Here is a 20,917-nt window from a genome sequence, read left to right on the forward strand (position 1 = left end):
ACCCAGGTGTCCCAAAATGCTTTCCTTATTATCTCAACACTTCAACACTTCTATAAGATAGGTTGTAAATAACATATTTGAAGGCACAAAGTGAGCCGCAGAGCTGGGTTATGAATACAGGCCTGCATGATTCCACGGGCTAGAACTCTGCCTTTGATGCTTCTTAGTTACTTATCATACAGCCTTTATATTGCTTTTGATGAAACTAAACATAAAACAAGCAAAAAAAAAAAAAAGGCAGGGCGATCACTAAGGGTAACAGTTTGCAATCAGAGCTGAAGATATTAGCCAGAAATTACACACTGCTTTACAAGACAGGTAACAACACAAAGACTCACCAGTATCTTCAGAACAACTCTTCTTTTACAAAATAAGCTATAATGAATTTTAAAATCCTGATGAGCTCTCCCTCCCTGTCTGTGCAATGACTGCACTTGCCCCATGTGGGCCCAGGTGACATGGGTCACTGACTAGGATAGGACCTGGGATCAGTTATGCATGGGTTTCTCCCACTGCCCCACAATATTGGGGTGTCTAAGCCTCTGAATGCGGCCAAGGGAAATGGCTGGGTTCTGGGTGTGGAAGAGGCCACATGTAGGCACAACTTGGAGAGAGAAGCCAGCTTGTTCACCAGCCCCTCAAGTTGCTTTGGTCTCTCACATTCTGGGGAAGCTAAGTGACAGGTGAGCTGGGGTAACAGCTGGTCATATACTGGTCTTCTCTGATATAAATACAGCAATACCCACCCACTGGTATTCCCGGACAGTAGTTTATAAAAAGCTCTTTTTAGGCAGAAAAGCTAAATAGCCATTGTTTTCATTTATCCAAGTATTCAATTATTTCATTTGTTCAGTGTGAGAGTACGAGATAAAGAAGAGAGTGTTTCTACCCTCAAAAAATATAGTCAAGCATAGGACATGAGTTTACAAGCAACTACAACATGAGACGTGTTGCATGCACATGTGATTGAGGGGTCAGAGCACAAAAAAAAACCCAGCTACAATGGTAGCTAAAACAGTTATCTCTAGGGGAGCGTGGGTGGCTCAGTTAAGGGTCCAACTCTTGATCTTGGCTCAGGTCATGATCTCGTGAAACAGAGTCCCACATTGGGCTCCAAGCTGACTATGAGGAGCCTGCTTGGGATGCTAGCTCTCTGCCCCTCCCCCGCGTCACACGCGCACATATACTCTCTCAAAATAAACACTTTTTTTAAAAAAGGTGTTTACAGGGGCATCTGGGTGGCTCAGTCTGTTGAGCCTCCGATTTTGACTTAGGTCATGATCTCAGTTTGTGAATTCGAGTCGCATGTCCGGCTCTGCGCTGACAGCTCAGAGCTTGCTTCAGATTCTCTGTTTCCCTCTCTCTCTGCCCCTGCCCCACACTCACTCACTCTCTCTCTCTCTCAAAAATAAACATTAAAAAAACTTTTTTAAATAATAAAAAGTAAAAAGTTGTTTGAAAAAAAAAGATTCTCTCTCCCCCTCTGCCCCTTCCCTGCTCATGGCTCACCCTGGCACATGCTCTCTTTCAAAAAAAAAACAGGAAAAAAAAGTTCTAATATTCACAACCACCATGCAAGGTAAATATCAGCCCCAATTTAAAACTGAAATTACGGACGTTAAAATTCATGACATTAGGTTAGAGGAACTAAAGAGTTAAGATAGGGATGGCTTCCAAGATGCAGAGGTGAGGCATTCAAGGTAAGGGAGAATTTCAACAAAAGAATGGGGCACCAAAGTACAGAAGGTGGCTGGAAAACAAGCTGGCACCCAGCACCAATTAAATGGGGAGGAGGCTAAGGAGGCCGAAGGGGAGGATGCGTCGAAGCCCAGGGACAAGCTCTGGACTGCTCTGTGTGGGGTGGGGTCACTGAGGGCTTCTGAACCCAGAGCAGCAGGAGTACCTCTTCAAGGTCCAGCAAGGGCGGGTGAGCTGACCAGAGGCAAGTGCAGTGCAACAATACAGGCCTGACCTTGGACAGGTCCAAGACAGAGACACGTTTCCATATAATCCAAGATTTTTCCATCTGATATTAAGAAACCATGGGTTCGAGTTTAAGATCCTTGCCAACCTTGGGTATTTAATCTTGGCAAATGTATCAGGTATAAAATAAAAATTAAAAAAAGAAAACATGGTTACTATTTTGAAATTTTAGTTTAAAAAGAGCAGTTTTTTTAAGTTTATTTTATCTATTTTTAAAAAAATTTTTAATGTTTATTTCTGAGACAGAGGAAGACAGAGCATGCGTGGGGGAGGGGCAGAGAGAGGGAGACACAGAATCTGAAACAGGCTTCAGGCTCTGGGCTGTCAGCACAGAGCCCGATGCGGGGCTCCAACCCACGAACCGTGAGATCATGACCTGACCCAAAGGCAGACACTTAACCGACTGAGCCCCCAGGCGCCCCTATTTATTTTTTCAAGAGAGGGAGAAAGAGCTCCATGTCAGCATGGAGCCCGACATGGGGCTCGATCTCACAAACCATGAGATCATGACTTGAGCCAAAATCAAGAGTCAGACACTTAACTGACTGAGCCACCCAGGCGCCCCAAAAAAGCAGTATTTTTTTTTTTATGTTTATTTTTTAGAAAGCATGAGTGGGGGAGGGAGAGGGAGAGGGACAGAGAGAGAGAGAGAGAGAGAGAGAGAGACACAGAAGATCTGAAGCAGGCTCTGTGCTGACAGCAGAGAACCAGATGCGGGGCTTGAACTCATGAACTTGAGATCATGACCTGAACCAAAGCCGGATGCTTAATTGACTGAGCCACCAAGGTGCCCCAAGCGTAGCATTTTCTTACTATAACTTGTTAATCAAGAGCAAGAGTTAACCAAACTATTAAGTTTTATTAAAAGGATTGGAATTTATGGAAATTTCAGTTTTCTAAACTGAGACAGCTTAATGAAGCATACGTTCTAAGTATGTAGGCTCCAGACCCAGACGAGGTTTAAATCCCAGCTCTGCTACTTCCTAGCTATCTGATCTGAGGCAGTTATTTCAATTTTCTCTGCCTGGGTTTTCTCATCTTTAAAATGGGAACATAATAAATAGTACCTGTCTCACAGGGTTGTAAATAAACCTGGCACATTGGTTTATTATACATTTTTAGCTGTGTGCATTTATACTACATAGTAGCTATGATTATACATTTTTAATGTGTAATCATTTCACAAAATAAGTATGTTTTACTCTGGTAATCAAAACCCAAAAATGGAAAAATTAACTAAAGGAAGGCTAGCAATAAATAACAGATATTATATCTTTAAACGTTCAAAGGGTAAAAACATGGTATTTCGATATGAGCCTCTTAGTGTTCCTCTTCTGTGATATCCTGATATCTATCTAACCCATCCCGATATCTGTCAGAACTAGATTTGTAAAAATGCCTACATGTTTAGCCAGAGACACAAAAGAAACAAATTCCCAAATGAGTCATATCTAAAATACTGACTGATCAGATTCTATTATAAAAAAAAGCCATGTGTTTAGTAAGATTCCTGGGGTCTTCCTATTTCAAAGCAATAGAACAAAATCCCAGCACAGATAAGTGTTTATCAATCCCTTGCATTCTACTGAAATAAGAATTGCTTTTCATGAAGATTTATAGCTTTTACTAATGAAAACCAACTTTGGAGACAAGGACCTATTCCCCCAAGGAATACAAAATTATACAAAATTTAAAATACCTTACCATGTGGCCAAGGAGGGCCTTCAGGTTGTCCAAAAGCTTTTCCCTTTTGGGTACAACTTGGTCTGAATATATATCTGAATTTTCCAGGTTGATTTATTGGAATACTGTGACCATGTTGATATTCTCTAAAGTAGAAATTATATAATTATTATGTTCCTAAAATCCCAAATCACTATATTTCAAAAAGCCCAAATTCTGGCTCAGATTAATACATTCACCTGACATTGCTTATTCTGTACTTCAGTGATACATTTAGTGTTATAACAGTTCTCAACAAAATATTCTCCATGTCTCATACCTCAAGCTTCATTTTTTTTCAAAGAAGTTATTTCTGCTTATCCGTTTGTCCATTTCAAATTGCTTATTGGCAGCTATTTATGTATTTAATACCCTGTTTTATTCAAGAAAATATTTCAAGGGAGTCTCTGGTATTTTGAGTAGACCCCAAATCCTACACCACAAGTGACATGATTAGGCCTGGGTTTGTGCTGTAAGAGACAGCAGAGAAGAAGTGATAAGCTTGTGGGGGCTGCTTCTGCAAGAATGGGGCCAAGTGGAGAAACAGGAGAGCAATTAGGAGGCAAATTACAGAAGGAAATATTAAAAATTACAGAAAAGAAGGAAATAACTGAATGGATATCAAAATTGTATTAGGTATGCTGAAGTGTTATTATATCTTAGAGATTTAATGCCATTTTTGTCTTTTTCCTTGGTGATTCTTTCTATAAGCTTATAAAGACCTCGTAATTATAGGACCATTTTTTTCTTTACTTGATTATCATATTTCTGAGCAGGGTAGGTACAAATATACAGAACTTGGTTTACAAAAGCACTGAGTTTCTTCTTATAATGCCTGACATGACATAATCATGTTGAATGACTTGCCAAAGTTTGTCTTACCTTCTTGGAGAAAGAGAACATTGCTGTCTGGAAACGTGAGCAGTTTTGGGTCTGTTAAGCAATGGTTTCTGTGCAGTAGTTGGTAGTTGTACTGATTCAGATAACAATTCATTCATCAGACTGTACGCTTGTGAGATTCGACGATTATAGTGGTCAGAGAATAGCAATCTTCAAACAAAGAATTAAACAATATTTAATAAAAGATTAATTTTCAGTTCATTCTTCTGGAGGGAACATGATGTTTGAGATCACCTAGCATTTGTGTTTTTCAAAGCTTTTCAAATGCAAATTCATATTTCAGATTTCTTAAAACCCTTAGGTAATTTTAGTAAAGGTATCTGTAGGGCCTTTTGGGTATTTTCAAAATGCACATATCTGGATTGGGAGAGGGACAGAATGGCAGGAATGGAAGTCACAAAAATTCAATGGGATAAATAATATTTGAAAGCAGATTCCTGAAAAAGGCTAGTGGAGTCTAATTATTTTCCCTGGAGTTATCACCCATAATTTTCTGTTTATGGACAAACAGGGACTACTGCGAAAATTGGAATTCCTATGACACTGTCCAGGCCTCGGGTGAGCAAGTTAGAGAAAACACTCGTGCACCGCTAGCCAGCTCACCTGTCTTTTTCATCCTTCATCTTCGCTCTTAGCCTGATTTCTCTTGAAGTCATGTAAAACTGCATGACAAATACCCAGTTAGTTCATTATTGCTGAGTGCAAATAATTAAGCCATTATGATCCATGGAAAACATGAAAATTCCACTAATCAATTTTAATAGGAGGTTAAAACATATTTTTGCTATTTAGGAAACAGTGCAAAAACACTGTCCTATTTGATGAAGCTTCCTATCCCAGCACAAAATGTGAAAAATGTTAAAGCATCATGTAATCAAAATCTGGTTTAATACGTGGAATGCAAAATCTATTTTAGTAGCTAAATTAAAGTTCTCTCCTTTTGAGAAAATACATTATCTGCTGCGTTTAAAATCGAAAACAAGAGCATTTTAAGGATGGAGACACATACTCTTCATGCTCAGTCTTGTGATTAATCTCACCAAGAGCTTGCTTGATAAAGCAGAAAGGAGTCAGACCTTGAAAGCCATCATTTTGATGTTTTAAAATGTTTACCAGAAACCTACTGTAGTACGTTCACTGTGACTTGTAAGCTCTTCAAAACTTATGCATCATGAAGCAATTGGCAAATGTCAGCTACATACATCTTATTCCAGAACATTAAGAATTACTGTTACTAATGAAGTCTAGTCCTTTGACAAACAATTGTGTATATAAAAATGTGTACATAGAAGTGGATTCACTTTCTGTAGGTCCTGCACGGAAGTAGTCAGTAACAAATTAAAGGTCTTATTAATTTCTGATATAAATTCAAATGACATTTTCAATTATATTAACCCCTCACTAATCCCATACCTTAACCTAAATAGAAGCTAAAAATAAAGAAATAGGTGTCTGCAGACAACATAAAGCCTGCTTGGGATTTTCTCTCTGCCCCTCCCCTGCTCATGCTGTCTCTAACTAAATATATAGATAGATAGATAGATAGATAGATAGATAGATAAATAAATGCAAAAAAAAAAAAAAAAAAAAAGATTCTAGTCATGTACCTCAGTAGCCCAAAGGTCATTACCAGGTCCCTAAAACTATCAACAGAAGAAATGTTACATATTAACATTGACATGACTTCTGCAGACATAAGTTGAGTAAATTATGCACTTCATATAGTTCACCTACTTTTGCACCATTTGGTGCTTAAATGTGACAGCCTTATCTGGAAAATATACTTTTATAGAACGTTATTTCCCTAATGATGCTGAAAAAATTAAGTACTATTATGATATTTCAGATTATAAAGTAAAATTGCTTTATTTCAACTTCTGAAGAAAACGGTGATGTCCACAGTCAAGGCTCAGTAAATAAATGTTGATAAAGGCTAGCTGAAACGCACACATACACGCACACAAACACACACACCACACCACAGTACCCTTGGTACGTGACTGGACCTTACACTTTATTTTTTGTAGATAACTTATGGATAGAAAATTGATTTTTATAACTTTAAGTTTATTTGAGAGAGGGAGAGAGATTGAGCAGAGGACAGGCAGGCTCCACGCTGTCAGTGCAGAGCCCAACATAGGGCTCACAAACCGTGAGATCATGACCTGAGCCAAAATCAAGAGCTGGATGCTTAACAGATCAAGCTACCCAGGCACCCCAGAAGACTGATTTTTAAAATGGCTTTACTATACACACAGTCAGTTGTTCAACTGCTATTAACTCTCATTGAAAATTAAGGGAATAGCTCCAACTGGTCACCTAATCACTCAACATCTTCATTTGGCCAAATTAGCCACAGCCATAATTAACCTGGGGTAAAAAAAAATATTTAAAATAGTTCAAGAGGACATGGTTTGTAGAATACCTTGCTACATTTTGTTAAGGTAATTTCTTAACATTTTCTGACTTAAGTAAAATGGTAACATTTCTGTTCTAATAATCCTTTCGGTCTGTTAATCCTTTCCTTGACTAATTTCCAGGGAAAAACTACACATATTCTGTGGCAATTCCATTGCCCTTGATTTTACAAACTTACTGGATTGCTCCTGGGGCAGAAAGGATCATGTTCTTGCCCTCTCTTTTCCGCCAGCTCATTTAAGTATTCCGCCATTCTTTCCTTTCGTTTTCTTTTCATCCACATTTGAATTTCTCTTCTCTCCTTCTCAGGTCTTTGTGTTGGTCTACCAGAAGAATGCTGAATTCTGAGAAATTTCACAGTCAGGACATCACTTGATTTTAAATTTTTTATGGATACAAGTAGTATCACAAATAAATACTGTTTCTATGGAAAGACTTTTTAATGTTTACTTATTTATTTTTGAGAGAGAGACAGAGACAGAGAGCGAGTATGAGCAGGGGAGGGGCAGAGAGACAGAGGAGGAGGCTCTCCATTGTCAGCACAGAACCCCATGTGGGGCTCGAACTCAGAACCGTGATATCATGACCTGAGCAGAAATCAAGAGTTGGACAATTAACCAACTGAGCCACCTAGGTGGCCCAAGATATTTTGTTTAAGTGACCTCTACACCCAAAATGGGGCTTGAACTCATAACTCTCAGATCAAGAGTCGTATGTATGCATCACTGACTGAGCCAGCCAGGCACCCCTATTTGGAAAGATTTTGCCCATTCTCAAAAGTAGGATACATTAAGATCTCTATCAGTTTGCTCCATCCTTTTCCCTGAAATCCACTGAAAATGATCTCAGAGCTCACCAACAGCCTCTTCATCCTGTGGACTTCTCTATAACATTTAATAAACTGGCTTTTATTTTCTGCTTTAAACTCTCTCTTACTTGGGCCATTTATTTTAACTCTGAAAACACTGTGCAGCTTCCTATGCTGGCTCCTTTCTTCTCTGCTCACAACTTCAATTTAATGTCTTTAAAGGTTCTCTCTTGGGGGACACCTGGGTGGCTCAGTTGGTTGAGAGACCGACTCTTGATTTCGGCTCAGGTCATGATCCCAGGTCGTGGGATTGAACCCCCATCAGGGCTGATGCTAAGTGTGGAGCCTGAACAGGATTCTCTCTCTCTCTCTCTCTCTCTCTCTCTCTCTCTCTCATATCCTCCCTCCCTCTCTCTCTCTCTCTCCCTTTGCCCCTCTTCCCCACTCTTGCTCTCTCTAAAATAAAGAAAGAAAGAAAAATGATTAAAGGTTCTGTTTTGGGCTTCTTCACCCATCATCTATTCCTGGATTATCTCAATCACTTCTAAAACTTATATACAGAGCTGACTTTAAAACGGCTGCCCTTGTGAATCCAGCCTCAAACTCATGCCCATGCCATACTTCCCATGGGCTGGCCTGAGCTAATGACTGAGCACAGCAGGGATGTTATGACTGGCCCATTCCTGCAAGACACAGAACTCCTCTGGTGGGCAACTCTGGCTTGACACCTCACCACTGACCCAGCTGAAACTTTCCTGGAACAACACTGTACTCAGATTTTACTTACTCAACCCTCTCCCCTTCCCCCTCCCTCTCTCCTTCACAGGGTTGGATCACAGCTACAATGTGGTCTGATGCTTCCTCTGACTTCTGTGTTTTTCCCCCTTTCTCCTCACAGGCTTTCTCCCAATAAATGTCTTGCACATCTAATCTCATGTTGGCTTCTACTTCTCAGATGATACGAACCGACACAAATAGTACTGAGAGTGGTCCAAGAAAACAGGTGGTGTGAGATAGGGGTATGGGGCAGACTCATCACCCAGCATGGGAGGAGAATGTCTTCCTAGATGGAAGGTGGGTCACAGGTACAAACGATGTGATTTATACTGAACACCTGCTTTTCCTTCTGGAAATCTGGATTCGGTATGTGCCAGGCAGAGGCTGCCTACCCAACCAGCCCCAAAGAAAATCTCTGGGAACTAAGTCTCTAAATGAGCTTCCTTGGTGGACATTGTCTCACATGTGTAGTCACAACCTGTTGCTGGAGGAATTAAGTGTGTCCTGTTGTGACTGCCCCGGGAGAGGATACTTGCAAACTTGTGCCTGGTTTCCCTTGGAATTTACTGCATGTGCTTCTCTTGCCGTAATTGTCGTTATGACTCTACGAGAGTTCTGTAAGTCCTCCCAGTCAATCCCTGAACCTAAGGTGAACTGAGCCCCTGCCCTTAAAGAGACAGCACAAGAAACAGCCCTGCAGGATACAGCATGGAAGCAGCGGTTTGAAAAATACCTGAGGCATAGGGGAGGGAGGTTTATTTACTAATCTCAGAGACTGTGCTGGAGGGTCAAAGATCTTTGGGAGACTTCTCCAAGAACAAAAGAGCTGGCAGGCATCATCCATCCCCCACCCCCCCAGTCTAGACACAGGGAATCCTGTGGGAACTAGCGCAACACTGACACTCCCTTTCTAACATGCTAACAGTGCACCCACCCCCATGTTTTCCTGTGGACCCTTACCCTCCAGCCAGGACTCGACTCCAGCTGTCCTCCAACGGCAAACCCACACAAATCATGATAACGGCACACATCCTGCCCCAGCGCTGTCCTGTGGACTCACCCCCACCGATATGCTCTCGGTCACAGCCCATCCAAAACTGCCACAAGCCTGGCAATACAAGCAGCCCCAACAGGAGCCAACACCACAGTGACTCCTGCCCCAGGGAGAAGGAAAGATAACCACACGCAACACTCAGACTGTGGTACCAGCAGTGGACGTGGGGTAGACATCTCAGTTGACTGCAGGGCCTGCCCACATAAAAAGCTTCTCAGGGGGCAGGACAGGGAACGTGCCCTGCTGTTCGGTGCCACTGCATCTCTGGCAAACACCTGGTGTGACTCAACTCAAGCCCAAGGCAGCCCCAGACTGGCCCACTTACAACACAGGAATCAAACCCTGTCCACAGCAGGCAAAGAGAGCCAATGTAGACAACAGACTGAAGGAAAAAGTGGCTCAGCCACAATAACAGGGCACATGCAACACACAGAGGAGATACCCTGAAGTGCCAGGTTCTGGTGAAGAGGGAACACTGCACTGCAGGGCAATACAGGACCACTTCTTCATAAGGCCACTACTTGCAAGAGCAGGAGACATAGATGACTTCCCTAACACACAGAAACAGTTACAGAGAGTTAGACAAAATGAGGAGACAGAGGAATATGTCCCAAATGAAAGAACAGGACAAAAATTGCAGAAAGAGACCTAAGCAAAACAGACATAAGTAATATGTTTGATAGAGAACTTAAAGTAATGGTCATATAGTTACTCACTGAAAAAAGAGTGAAGGACACCAATGAGACCCTTAACAAAGAAATAGAAAACATAAAAAGAACCAATCAGAGATGAGAAATCAATAATTGAAATTAAAAATAAACTGGATGGAATGAATAGTAGACGAGAGGAAGTAGAGAAATGGATCAGCAACCTGGAGGACAGAGTAATAGAAAGCAATCAAGCTGAACAGGTGAGAGAAAAAAAATAATACAAAATGAAATCAGTGTCAGGGTCTCAGCAACACCATCAAGTATAATAGCATTTGCATTATAGGGATCCCAGAAGGAGAAGACAGAGAAAAGGGGACCGAAATTTTATTTCAAGAAAATAATACCTGAAAACTTCCTGAATCTGGGGAGGGAAACAAATACAGATCCAGTAGGCACAGAGATACCCCAACAAAATCAACCCAAGGAGGTCCACACCAAGACACATAATAATTAAAATGGCAAAAAATGACAGCGAATTTTAAAAGCAGCAAGAGATAAGAAAACAGTTACATACAAGGGAAACCTCATAAGGCAATCAGCTGATTTTTCAGCAGAAACTTTTTGGGTCAGAAAAGGAGTGTCATGATCTATTCAAAGTGCTGAAAGGAAAAAATCTGCAGCCAAGAATACTTTATCTAGCAAGGCTATCATTAGCAATAGAAGGAGAGATAAAGAGCTTCCTAGGCAAGAGTTAAAAGAATTCATGACCACTAAACCTCCCTATAAGAAATGTCAAACGGGACTCTGAGTGGAAACAAAAAAAAAATCATAAGTACAAGTAAGAAAAGCAGGCAACACAAAAGTAATAAAAATACATATATGTATAAAAATTAGTCAAGGAACTCACAAAAAGAAGGATGTAAAGTATGACACAATGTACCTAAAATATTGGGGGTGGGGAGAAAAGTAAAGAATGGGTTCAAACTTAAGCAACCATCAACTTCATATAGACTGCTATATGAATAAGATGTTATATACAGACTAAGTGATAAGCACAAATCAAAAACCAGTAATACTTTTGTAAAAAACAAGGAGAAAGGAATCCAAGTATATCACTAAAGAAAGCTAGCACACCATGAGAAAAGAGAGCAAGAGAAGAAAGGAACAGAAAAGTACAAACACAACCATAAAACAATTAACAAAATGGCAATAAGTACATACCTATCAATAACTACTTGGAATGTAAATGGACTAAATGGTCCAATCAAAAAATATAGGGTGATAGAATGGATAAAAAGCAAGACCCATCTATATGAGACTATAAGAGACTCATTTCAGGCCTAAGCAGATTGAAAGATGGAGAAATATTTACCATGCAAATGGAAGTAAGAAAAAAGCTGGGGTAGCAATACTTATATTGGACAAAATAGACTTTAAAAAAAACAAAGATTATAGTAGCACCTGAGTGACTCAATCAGTTAAGCATCTGACTCCTGACTTCGGCTCAGTTCATGATCTCATGGTTAGCCCCGGTTTGGCTCTGTACTGACAGCGTGGAGCCTGCTTGGAATTCTCTCTCTCTCTCTCTCTCTCTCTCTCTCTCTCTCTCTCTCTCTGCTCCTCTCCTTCTCACGTGCTTAAAATAAATAAATAAACATTTTTTAAAAAGACTGTAGGGGCATCTGGGTGGCTCAGTCAGTTAAGCATCTGACTTTGGCTCAGGTCATGATCTCGTGGTTTGTGGGTTTGAGCCCAGCATCAGGCTCTGTGATGACAGCTCAGAGCCTAAAGCCTGCTTCAGATTCTGTGTCTCACCTCGCTCTGCCCCTCCCCAACTAGCACTCTGTCTCTGTGTCTCAAAAATGAATAAATGTTAAAAAAAAAAAAAAAGTACTGTAACAAGAGACAAAGAAGGTCACTACATAATCATAAAGGGAAGAATCCTTTTATAGGAAGAAGGAAAGGGAAGGAGATATAACAATTGTAAATATTTATGCATCCAACACGAAAGCACCCAAATACATAAAGCATCTAATAACAACCATAAAGGAAGTAATTGATACTAATACAATAATAGTAGGGGACTTTAGTGGATAGATCATCCAACCAGAAAATCAACAAAGAAACAGTGACTCTGGAAGACACATTGGACCCAGATGGATCTAACAGATATATTCAAAACATCCCATCCTAAAACAGAATACACATTCTTTTCAAGTACACATAGAACATTCTACAGGATATATCACATATTAGGCCACAAAAGAAGTCTTAAATTCAAAAAGATCAAAGTTATACCATGCATCTTTTCTGACCACAGTGTTATGAAACTAGAAATAAACTACAAGAAAAAATCTGGAAAGAGCATAAATACATAGAAATTAAATAATATGCTTTCAAACAACAAATGAGTCAACCAAGAAATCAAAGAGGAAATTAAAAAATATATAGAGATATATGAAAATGAAAACACGATGGTGAAAAATCTTTGGGATACAGCAAAAGTTATTCCGAGATGAAAGTTTACAGCAATACAAGCCTATCTCAAAAAGCAAGAAAAATCTCAAATAAACAATTAACCTTAGGAGCTAGAAAAAGGAGAACAAACAAAACCCAAACCTAGTAGAAGAAAAGAAATAATAAAGATTGGAGTTGGGATAAATGAAATAGGAACTAAAAAACCAACAGAACAGATCAATGAAACCAGAAGCTGGTTCTTTGAAAAGATCAATAAAATAGATAAGTCTTTAGCCAGACCCAACCAAAAAAAAAAAAAAGAAAGAAAGAAAGAAAAAGAAAAGAAAAAAACAGAAGACTCAAACAAAATCAGAAATGAAAGAGGAGAAATAACAAATAACAACCAACACCATAGAAATAGAAAGGATTGTAAGAGAATAGAAAATTATATGCCAACAAATTGGACAATCTAGAAGAAATGGAAAAATTCTGAGAAACAACCTCCCAAAACTGAGGCAGGAACCACCAGAAAATTTGAACAGATTAATTACCAGCAATTAAATTGAATCAATAATCAAAAAACCTCCCAAAAAATGTCCAGGACCAGATGGCTTCACAGCTGAATTCAACCAAACATGTAGAGAAGAGTTAACATCTATGCTTCTCAAACTATTCCAAAAAATAAAAGAGGAAGGAAAGCTTCCAAATTAATTCTATGAGGCCAGCATTACCTTGATACCAAAACCAGACAAAGACACTACAAAAAAAGCGAACTACAGGCCAATTATGTCTGATGAACACAAATGAAAAAATCCTAAACAAAATATTAGCAAACCAAATCCAACAATACGTTAAAAATATCATTCACCATGATTAACTGGGACTTATTTCCAGTATGCAAGTGTGGTTCAATATTTGCAAATCAATCATCATGATACATCACATCAACATGAGAAAGGATAAAAACCATATGATCATTTCAACAGATGCAGAAAAAAACATTTGACAAAGTACATCTATTCATGATATAAACCTTCAACAAAGCAGGTAATTTAGAGGGAGCATACCTCAACATAATAAAGGTCATATATGAAAAACACACAGCTAACATCATACTGAATGGTAAAAAACTTGAGAGTTTTTCACCTAATATCAAGAACAAGACAAGATGTCCACTCTCACCACTGTAATTCACTTAACAGTACTGGAAGTCCTAGCCACACAACCATACAAGAAAAAAGAATAAAAGGCATCTGGATTGGTAAGGAAGAAATAAAACTTTCACTATTTGCAGATGATCTGATACTATACATAGAAAACCCTAAAGACTCCAACAAAAACTACTAAAACTGATCATTGAATTCACTAAGGTTGCAGGACACAAAATCAATATAAAGAAATTCACTGCATTTGTATACACTAATAATGAAGCAGCAGAAAGAAAAATTAAGAAAATAATCCCATTTACAATTGCACCAAAAATAATAAAATAACTGAGAATAAGCCTAACTGAGGAGGTGAAAGATATGTACTCTGAAAACCATAAAACACTGATGAAAGAAATTAAAGATGACAAAAACAAATGAAAAGATATTCCATGCTCATGGATTGGGAGAGCAAATACCATTAAAATGTCCCTATTACCCAAAGCAACCTATAGATTTAATGCGATCCCTATCAAAATACCAACAGCATTTTTCACAGACAGAACTAGAACAAATAACCTCACAATGTGTATGGAGAACAAAAGTGGAGGTATCACAATCCCAGATTTCAAGATATACTACCAACCTGCACTAAACTTGTTTTGCACAAGTACAAAAACAGACACAAAGCACATGGGAACAGAATAGGGAGCCTGGAAATAAACACACTATTATATAGTCAATTAGTCTGCAACACAGAAGGAAAGAATATGCAATGGAAAAGACAGTCTCTTCAACAAATTGTGTTGGGAAAACTGGACAGCAACATGCAAAAGAATGAAACTGAACCACTTTCTTACACCATACAAAAAAATTAAACTCAAAATGGATTAAGGACCCAAATGTGAGACCTGAAACTACAAAAATCCTAGAGGAGAGCACAGGCCATAATTTCTCTGACATCAGCCATAGCAACATTTTTCTAGATATGTTTCCTGAGGCAAGGAAAACAAAAAGAAAAACAAACTATTAGGACTACATTGAAACACAAAGCTTCTGCACAGCAAAGGAAACAATCAACGAAACTAAAAGATAACATACTGAATGGGAGAAGATATTTGCAAATGACATATCTGATAAAGGGTTAGTATCCAAAGTATGTAAAGAACTTACACAACTCAACACCAAATAAAACAAATATCCAATTAAAAAATGGGCAGAAGACATGAACAGACATTTCTCCAAAGAAACAGATGGCAAGCAGACACATGAAAAGATGTTCAACATCACTCATCATCAGGTAAGTACAAATCAAAACCACATTATGATATCACCTTACCCGTCAGAGTGGCTAAAATAAAAAAACACAGAAAATAACAAGTGTTGACAAGGATGTGGAGAAAAAGGAACCTTCATACACTGCTGGTAGGAATGCAAACTGGTGCAGCCACTGTGGAAAACAGCATGGAAGTTCTTCAAAAAATTAAAAATAGAACTATCCTATGCTCCAATAATTCTACTACTAGGTATTTACCCAAAGAATACAAAAATTCAAAGGGATATATGCACCCCTATTTTTACTGCAGCATTATTTACAATAGCCAAATTAAGGAAGCAGCCCAAGTGTCCATCAATAGATGAATGGATAAAGAAGTATCCACCAACAGATGAATGGATGTGTGTATATATACATACATACATACACACACATACATAGAGTAGAATATTACTCAGCCATAAAAAAGAAGAAAATCTTGCCATTTACAACAATATGGATGGAGCTAGAGTATAACTAAGTGAAGTAAGTCAGAGAAAGACAAATACCCTATGTTTTCACTCATATGTGGAATTTCAGAAAAACAAATGAACAAAGAAAAAAAAAGAGACAAGCCAAAAAACAGACTCTCAACTATAAAACAAACTGATGGTTACCGGGGGGGAGGTGGGTGGGGGATGGGTGAAAAGAAGTGATGGGGATTAAGAGTACATTTGTCTCGATGAGCACTGAGTAATGTATAGATTGCTGGATCACTGTATTGTACGTCCAAAACTAACACTCTATGTTACTATAATGAAATTTTTAAAAACATCAAAATAAATAAATTAAAATATAATAATGACAACAAAAATAAAGTGATCAGACCTTGGGAAAACTCAGAGGATACAGATGTGCTGCTGTATTAAATACACAAGTCTGTCTACTGTTGGGAAAGGGAAGGAGTGACACACAAACATCACATTAAAATATGGCAAATTTTGCGGATACCTGTGTGGCTCAGTCAGCTGAGCCACCAACTCCTGATTTCAGCTCAGGTCATGATATCATGGTCTGTGGGTTTGAGCCCCACATGGGGCTCTGCACTGGCAGCGTGGAGCCTGCTTCAGATTCTCTCTCGTCCTCTCCCTCTGACCCTCCCCCACTCATGCTTGCTTGCTCTCTCTCTCAAAAATAAACATTAAAAAAATTTAAAATAAAATAAAATATGACTAATTTTGAACCATGTTCTTGAACCATAAACATTTTAAATGGGTTAAAAATGAATTATTCAATTATTACCTGGAGATAGTCTTAGCTTGTTGTTCTGTTAAGCCGAGCTCTTCACTGGAAACTCCATCTTTTGTTATAATGTCCTCAATAATGTCGGCAATATCAGTCAATCCAGTCATCTGGAGTGGGTCTACTGAAATACTTCATTTTCAAATGCAATTTGAGAAACAGTAGTCAGTATCTATAACTTAATTACATTAATCAAAAATGAACATGTAAAGTTTAAAAAATGAACATGTAAAACTATGCCTTCCAAGAGTATAAACAAACACCAAAATCATAAACCTAGAACTAATGTTCCTTCTACTTTCCAGTGATCCTCAGTGCAAAAGTCTAATCATTAGTAATTGGTGACTTCTTAGGGGCTCTTAAAAAAGTGAACATAAGGCTCAGGAGATCAGTTCTACCCGTCCTGCCTGCTGAATATATAGGCAGTTAAAGAAATGTAGCAAATGCAGTCTATTATATTCTAATTCCTTATGCTAAGACAGTGAAGGATGTAATATAGTAAACCTCAGCTTCTTAAAACATTCCATTCTCAGTGAAAATTAATTATATTTCTAGAGTCCATGAAAAAATATGTAGTGTAGCAGCTCACATACACATGAACAACAAAGTTTTCCACTCAGTTTATGCCCAACTTCAAGTAAAATTGTGAATGAATTCTTAAGATATTTACCTCTCGAATAACTCATCACTGTTATTCACACCTAAAAAAAGAAACATTATTAATAAAAATTTTAGGTCAGTTATCTTTTTACTTTCATCTATTAATCCGATTTAGAAATTATATAACCAGAAATTGCAATATATTTAAACCTCCAAATAGGTTTAAAGATACGTATGTGTAGTATTCTTATCCTCCTCTTGAATAAGCTATTTGGTAGTGAATACTCTCTGCATTTTCAGATTATTGCTTTTCTATCCAGAGTACTCGGAATAATATACTTTAGGAAGTACAGTCCTTTGCTTACTACACAGTTTAAAATACTGAAGTGCAATTTACTAAAACAAAAAACAAAAAAGCTCTGGTGATCTAAAAGTAATACATTTGGGAGAATATCTAATTTTTTAAGATGTTTTATTTTTGAGAGAGAGAGAGAGAGAGAGAGAGAGAGAGCAAGTGAGGAGGGGCGGTGGCGGGGGGACCAGAGGATCCCAATGCAGGGCTCAAACTCCTGAACCATGAGATCATAACTATAAATTTCTTTTCTGATTCCTTTTATCAAAGGGCAGAAAAGTGTTATATCCAAATAAATACCTTTTCATAGTAGTTACACAGGATGATTTGATCCTTAGTTCATTTTCAAACCAGTTTTGGAACTCTTCTATGGGACTGCCTTCATAATTTACTGAACACACAGATCAGCTTTATTCCTTGAAAATCACAATTCCTTTTTTTTTTTTTTAATTCCAAACAGTGACTCTCAGCCTGATTATCTACCTCATTTCTCAGAAATGCCTCTGGAAATCTTGTAGCTATTTCCAAAACTTAGATCTGTTTTCAGTGAGTAAATTATTTGCCACCGTTAAGATCAATCACAAGAAGGGCACCTGGATGGCTCAGTCGTTAAGCATCCAACTCTTGATTTCAGCTTAGGTCATGATCTTGCAGTTTGTAGAGTTCGAGTCCTGCATCGGGCTCTCTGCTATAAGCACGGAGCCCATTTTGGATCCTCTGTTCCCCCACCCACCCCGCCCCATTCCCCACTTGTGCTCTCTCTCTCACAAATTTTTTTTAAAAACCCACAAGACTGTGCTAAGAAACAAGTCAATTTCAAAGGAGAAAATCTAAGCTGGTTTTGAGCATTAGAAGTAAGAGAGTGACTATCCATCCTTCTAAGATGCCAACTTTGGAAGAGAAAACACCCATTAGGGCATCTAAATTCTGTACTCTAAAAAATAATTTGGTTTCCTTTTTAATTTATATTAGATATTGAATACTAGAGAAAAACATTTTAATTATCCATCTTTATATGTGTTATGCCATTTACTGACATTTCTCCTTTCTTCTCTCACTTCCTAACTTAAGAAGCTATTACAATCCTGAATGAATCACCTCCCCAACCTGGTACTTTCCATCTCACTTTTCCTACTTTCTTTTCTTCTTCCTTTAAACATTAAAGATTTTGTCTTTATCCCCATCTTGAAATGATCTTTGACTTCATTTCTCTTATCTTATTTTTCTACTTCCTTTTAATATCAGAATTCTTAAGTAGTCTATACTTACAGCTTCTTGAGCCTATCTCTATCCCCAGCCAGCTTTCTTCTACTCTTCATATTTATATTGAAAGTACCCAATGTCCTTAACAAATTCAATCTTTATTCTTGACTTTATGGATTCTTGTGAAACTGTTAGCCACTTACTACTTCTTGAAAATCCCTCGCCAGAGTCTACTTGTCCATGTCCCTCACTGGGAGGCTCCCCTTCCTCTCTACAGGGTGACATTTCACAGGTTGCTCTTTGGCATTTTCCCTTTTTCCATATTGCTTGGTGATAACAGATGCACTAATTCTTAACTATATAATTATATAAAAGGCTCTTACATCTGTTTTTCAGGCTTAAACCTCTCATCAAGTTCCACTTCCTATAAAAAACTGGATCCTAAATATGGCCATTTATATACCCCAGCATCACATTCAACCAGTACATTTGGTCTACAGGTGCTCTCGAATTTGACATCAGAGCTAGGATATCCTCATGCCTATAGTCTAACAACACAAAGTAGCCATTCATTTTCTCCTTCTCCTCTTTTATCCACTTAGTGACAGCAGTTGCCTATTCAGAATGTCTCTCGCTTTCTCACACACTGCCCAGGTTCTTACTGTTTCACAGGCCAGATGAATTTAACAGCTCACCAAAGGATCTCTGCCTCCATTCTAGTCTTTCTCAAAACTCCCTTATTATACTTTTCTGCTCAGAATTCTCCAGTGATTCCCTGGGATAAAATGGAGTTTATGCTTCTCACATACAGTCAGAACTCTCTGCAACCTCCTTAACGTCATGTGTCATCTCTCCCCTGTAAGTGGGGAGAGAAAAGCTGCCGATGACGGAGACCCTAAAGGAATCAGGTTCGCAGCTCGGTGCTTTATATACAATAGTCAATCTTCACAACAACCTGGTGAAGCAGAAATGATTGTCTCCCCGTGATGACTAAAACACAAATGGAATCTACAAAGAACTTAGAGAAAAAAATTACAGGACTTAAAGCCAGATTCTTACTAGTTTTATTTAAATAACAGCAATGTCATTTAAAAATACCATCTTTGGGGAGCCTGGGTGGCTCAGCTGATTGAGCTTTTTATTCTTGATTTCGGCTCAGGTCATGATCTCATGGCTCATGGGTTCAAGCCCCATGTCAGGGGGCTGTGCTGACAGCATGGAGCCTGCTTGGGATTCTCTGTCTCACTCTCTCTGTGCCCTTCCCCAACTCTCTCTCTCTCAAAATAAATAAATAAACCTTACACAACAGTTTTTTTAAATAGCATTTTTACTGCTTATATTAACTTTAAAAATGATAATAAAATATACTATAAACCCTCAGTAAATTCATCATTTTTGACCATCAATAGCTAAGGGCTAAAAAATATATATTTCAAAGCCACTATCAGTAGCCCAAGTGTTATATTTAGTATAACCTATTATTCATATGACAAAATGTATTTGTTAGGACTAAACAATAGCATTTTAACTGCCAGCTCCAAATGAAACAGAAAAATAGCACTAAACTTTTCTAAGTCTCAATATCCTCCACTATAAAATGGGGACAATAATGGCATCTACCTCACAGGTTAGGCTTATACCAGGGTCAATGCATGTAACACAGCAATATCGGGGACCCAGCAGAGGCTCAATACACTACAGCTGTTGTTTTGTTTTCATAATTAAAACTCCAGGTTCTCAATGTTGGCAGAGTTTGAATTTCTCAATTTTTGTAAAAATCAGATAGTACAGTAATTCCAGTTGCTATACACTTAACATTTTATTAAAATAACTTGGAGATATCTAATCATACATTATATCTTGTTAGAGATATATCCTTGCAATATCTAATGAAGATGACAATACAGTTCTTCAATAAATGGTACAAATTGTAACTTCCCTTGCCCCGAAATTTATAAATATTGCAAAATGGCTTCACAAATCCTTCACAACTGTGTTCCCAGTAAACACTCTTCAGCAATAGTGTATTGGAAGATAAGAGTGTAAACAAAAAAAGGGAAGAACAATACCAGGAGAAGTTGTACTCTGGCCACTGAAAAGGCTGACCGCTGAATCAGCAGAAGGAAATACACAGGTTTTCTGACTAGAATGAGTTTCTGTTACTGAAAATTCAGCTTCTGAAATCTCCTCTTTGTCACTTTGATCCTCCTCATTCCTATGAGTCAGGAAATGTGCTAATCCAAAGGAAAATAGTAGAAGAAAGAAAGCACAGGGAAAAAAGATACAACACT

At 38.3% G+C, this 20,917-nt stretch overlaps 1 protein-coding gene across 6 annotated transcripts in view; it reads right to left on the bottom strand.

The window, feature by feature from the left end:
- CPLANE1 (ciliogenesis and planar polarity effector complex subunit 1) overlaps window positions 1-20,917 on the bottom strand; it is a 138,912-nt gene that overhangs the window by 12,340 nt on the left and 105,655 nt on the right. For all 6 annotated transcript variants that reach the window (XM_078445049.2, XM_078445044.2, XM_078445033.2 and 3 more), the window contains 7 exons: window positions 20,696-20,860; window positions 17,142-17,172; window positions 16,472-16,603; window positions 7,202-7,367; window positions 5,209-5,267; window positions 4,588-4,755; window positions 3,688-3,812 (listed from right to left, as the gene is read on the bottom strand). In XM_078445049.2, coding sequence (XP_078301175.2) covers window positions 3,688-3,812; window positions 4,588-4,755; window positions 5,209-5,267; window positions 7,202-7,367; window positions 16,472-16,603; window positions 17,142-17,172; window positions 20,696-20,860 — 846 coding nt within the window. The remainder of the gene's footprint in view (window positions 1-3,687; window positions 3,813-4,587; window positions 4,756-5,208; window positions 5,268-7,201; window positions 7,368-16,471; window positions 16,604-17,141; window positions 17,173-20,695; window positions 20,861-20,917) is intronic.

The sequence above is a fragment of the Panthera onca genome, chromosome A1 (genome assembly GCF_046562875.1).
Source record: "Panthera onca isolate mPanOnc1 chromosome A1, mPanOnc1 haplotype 2, whole genome shotgun sequence".
In the NCBI taxonomy this organism is placed as follows: Eukaryota; Metazoa; Chordata; class Mammalia; order Carnivora; family Felidae; genus Panthera; species Panthera onca.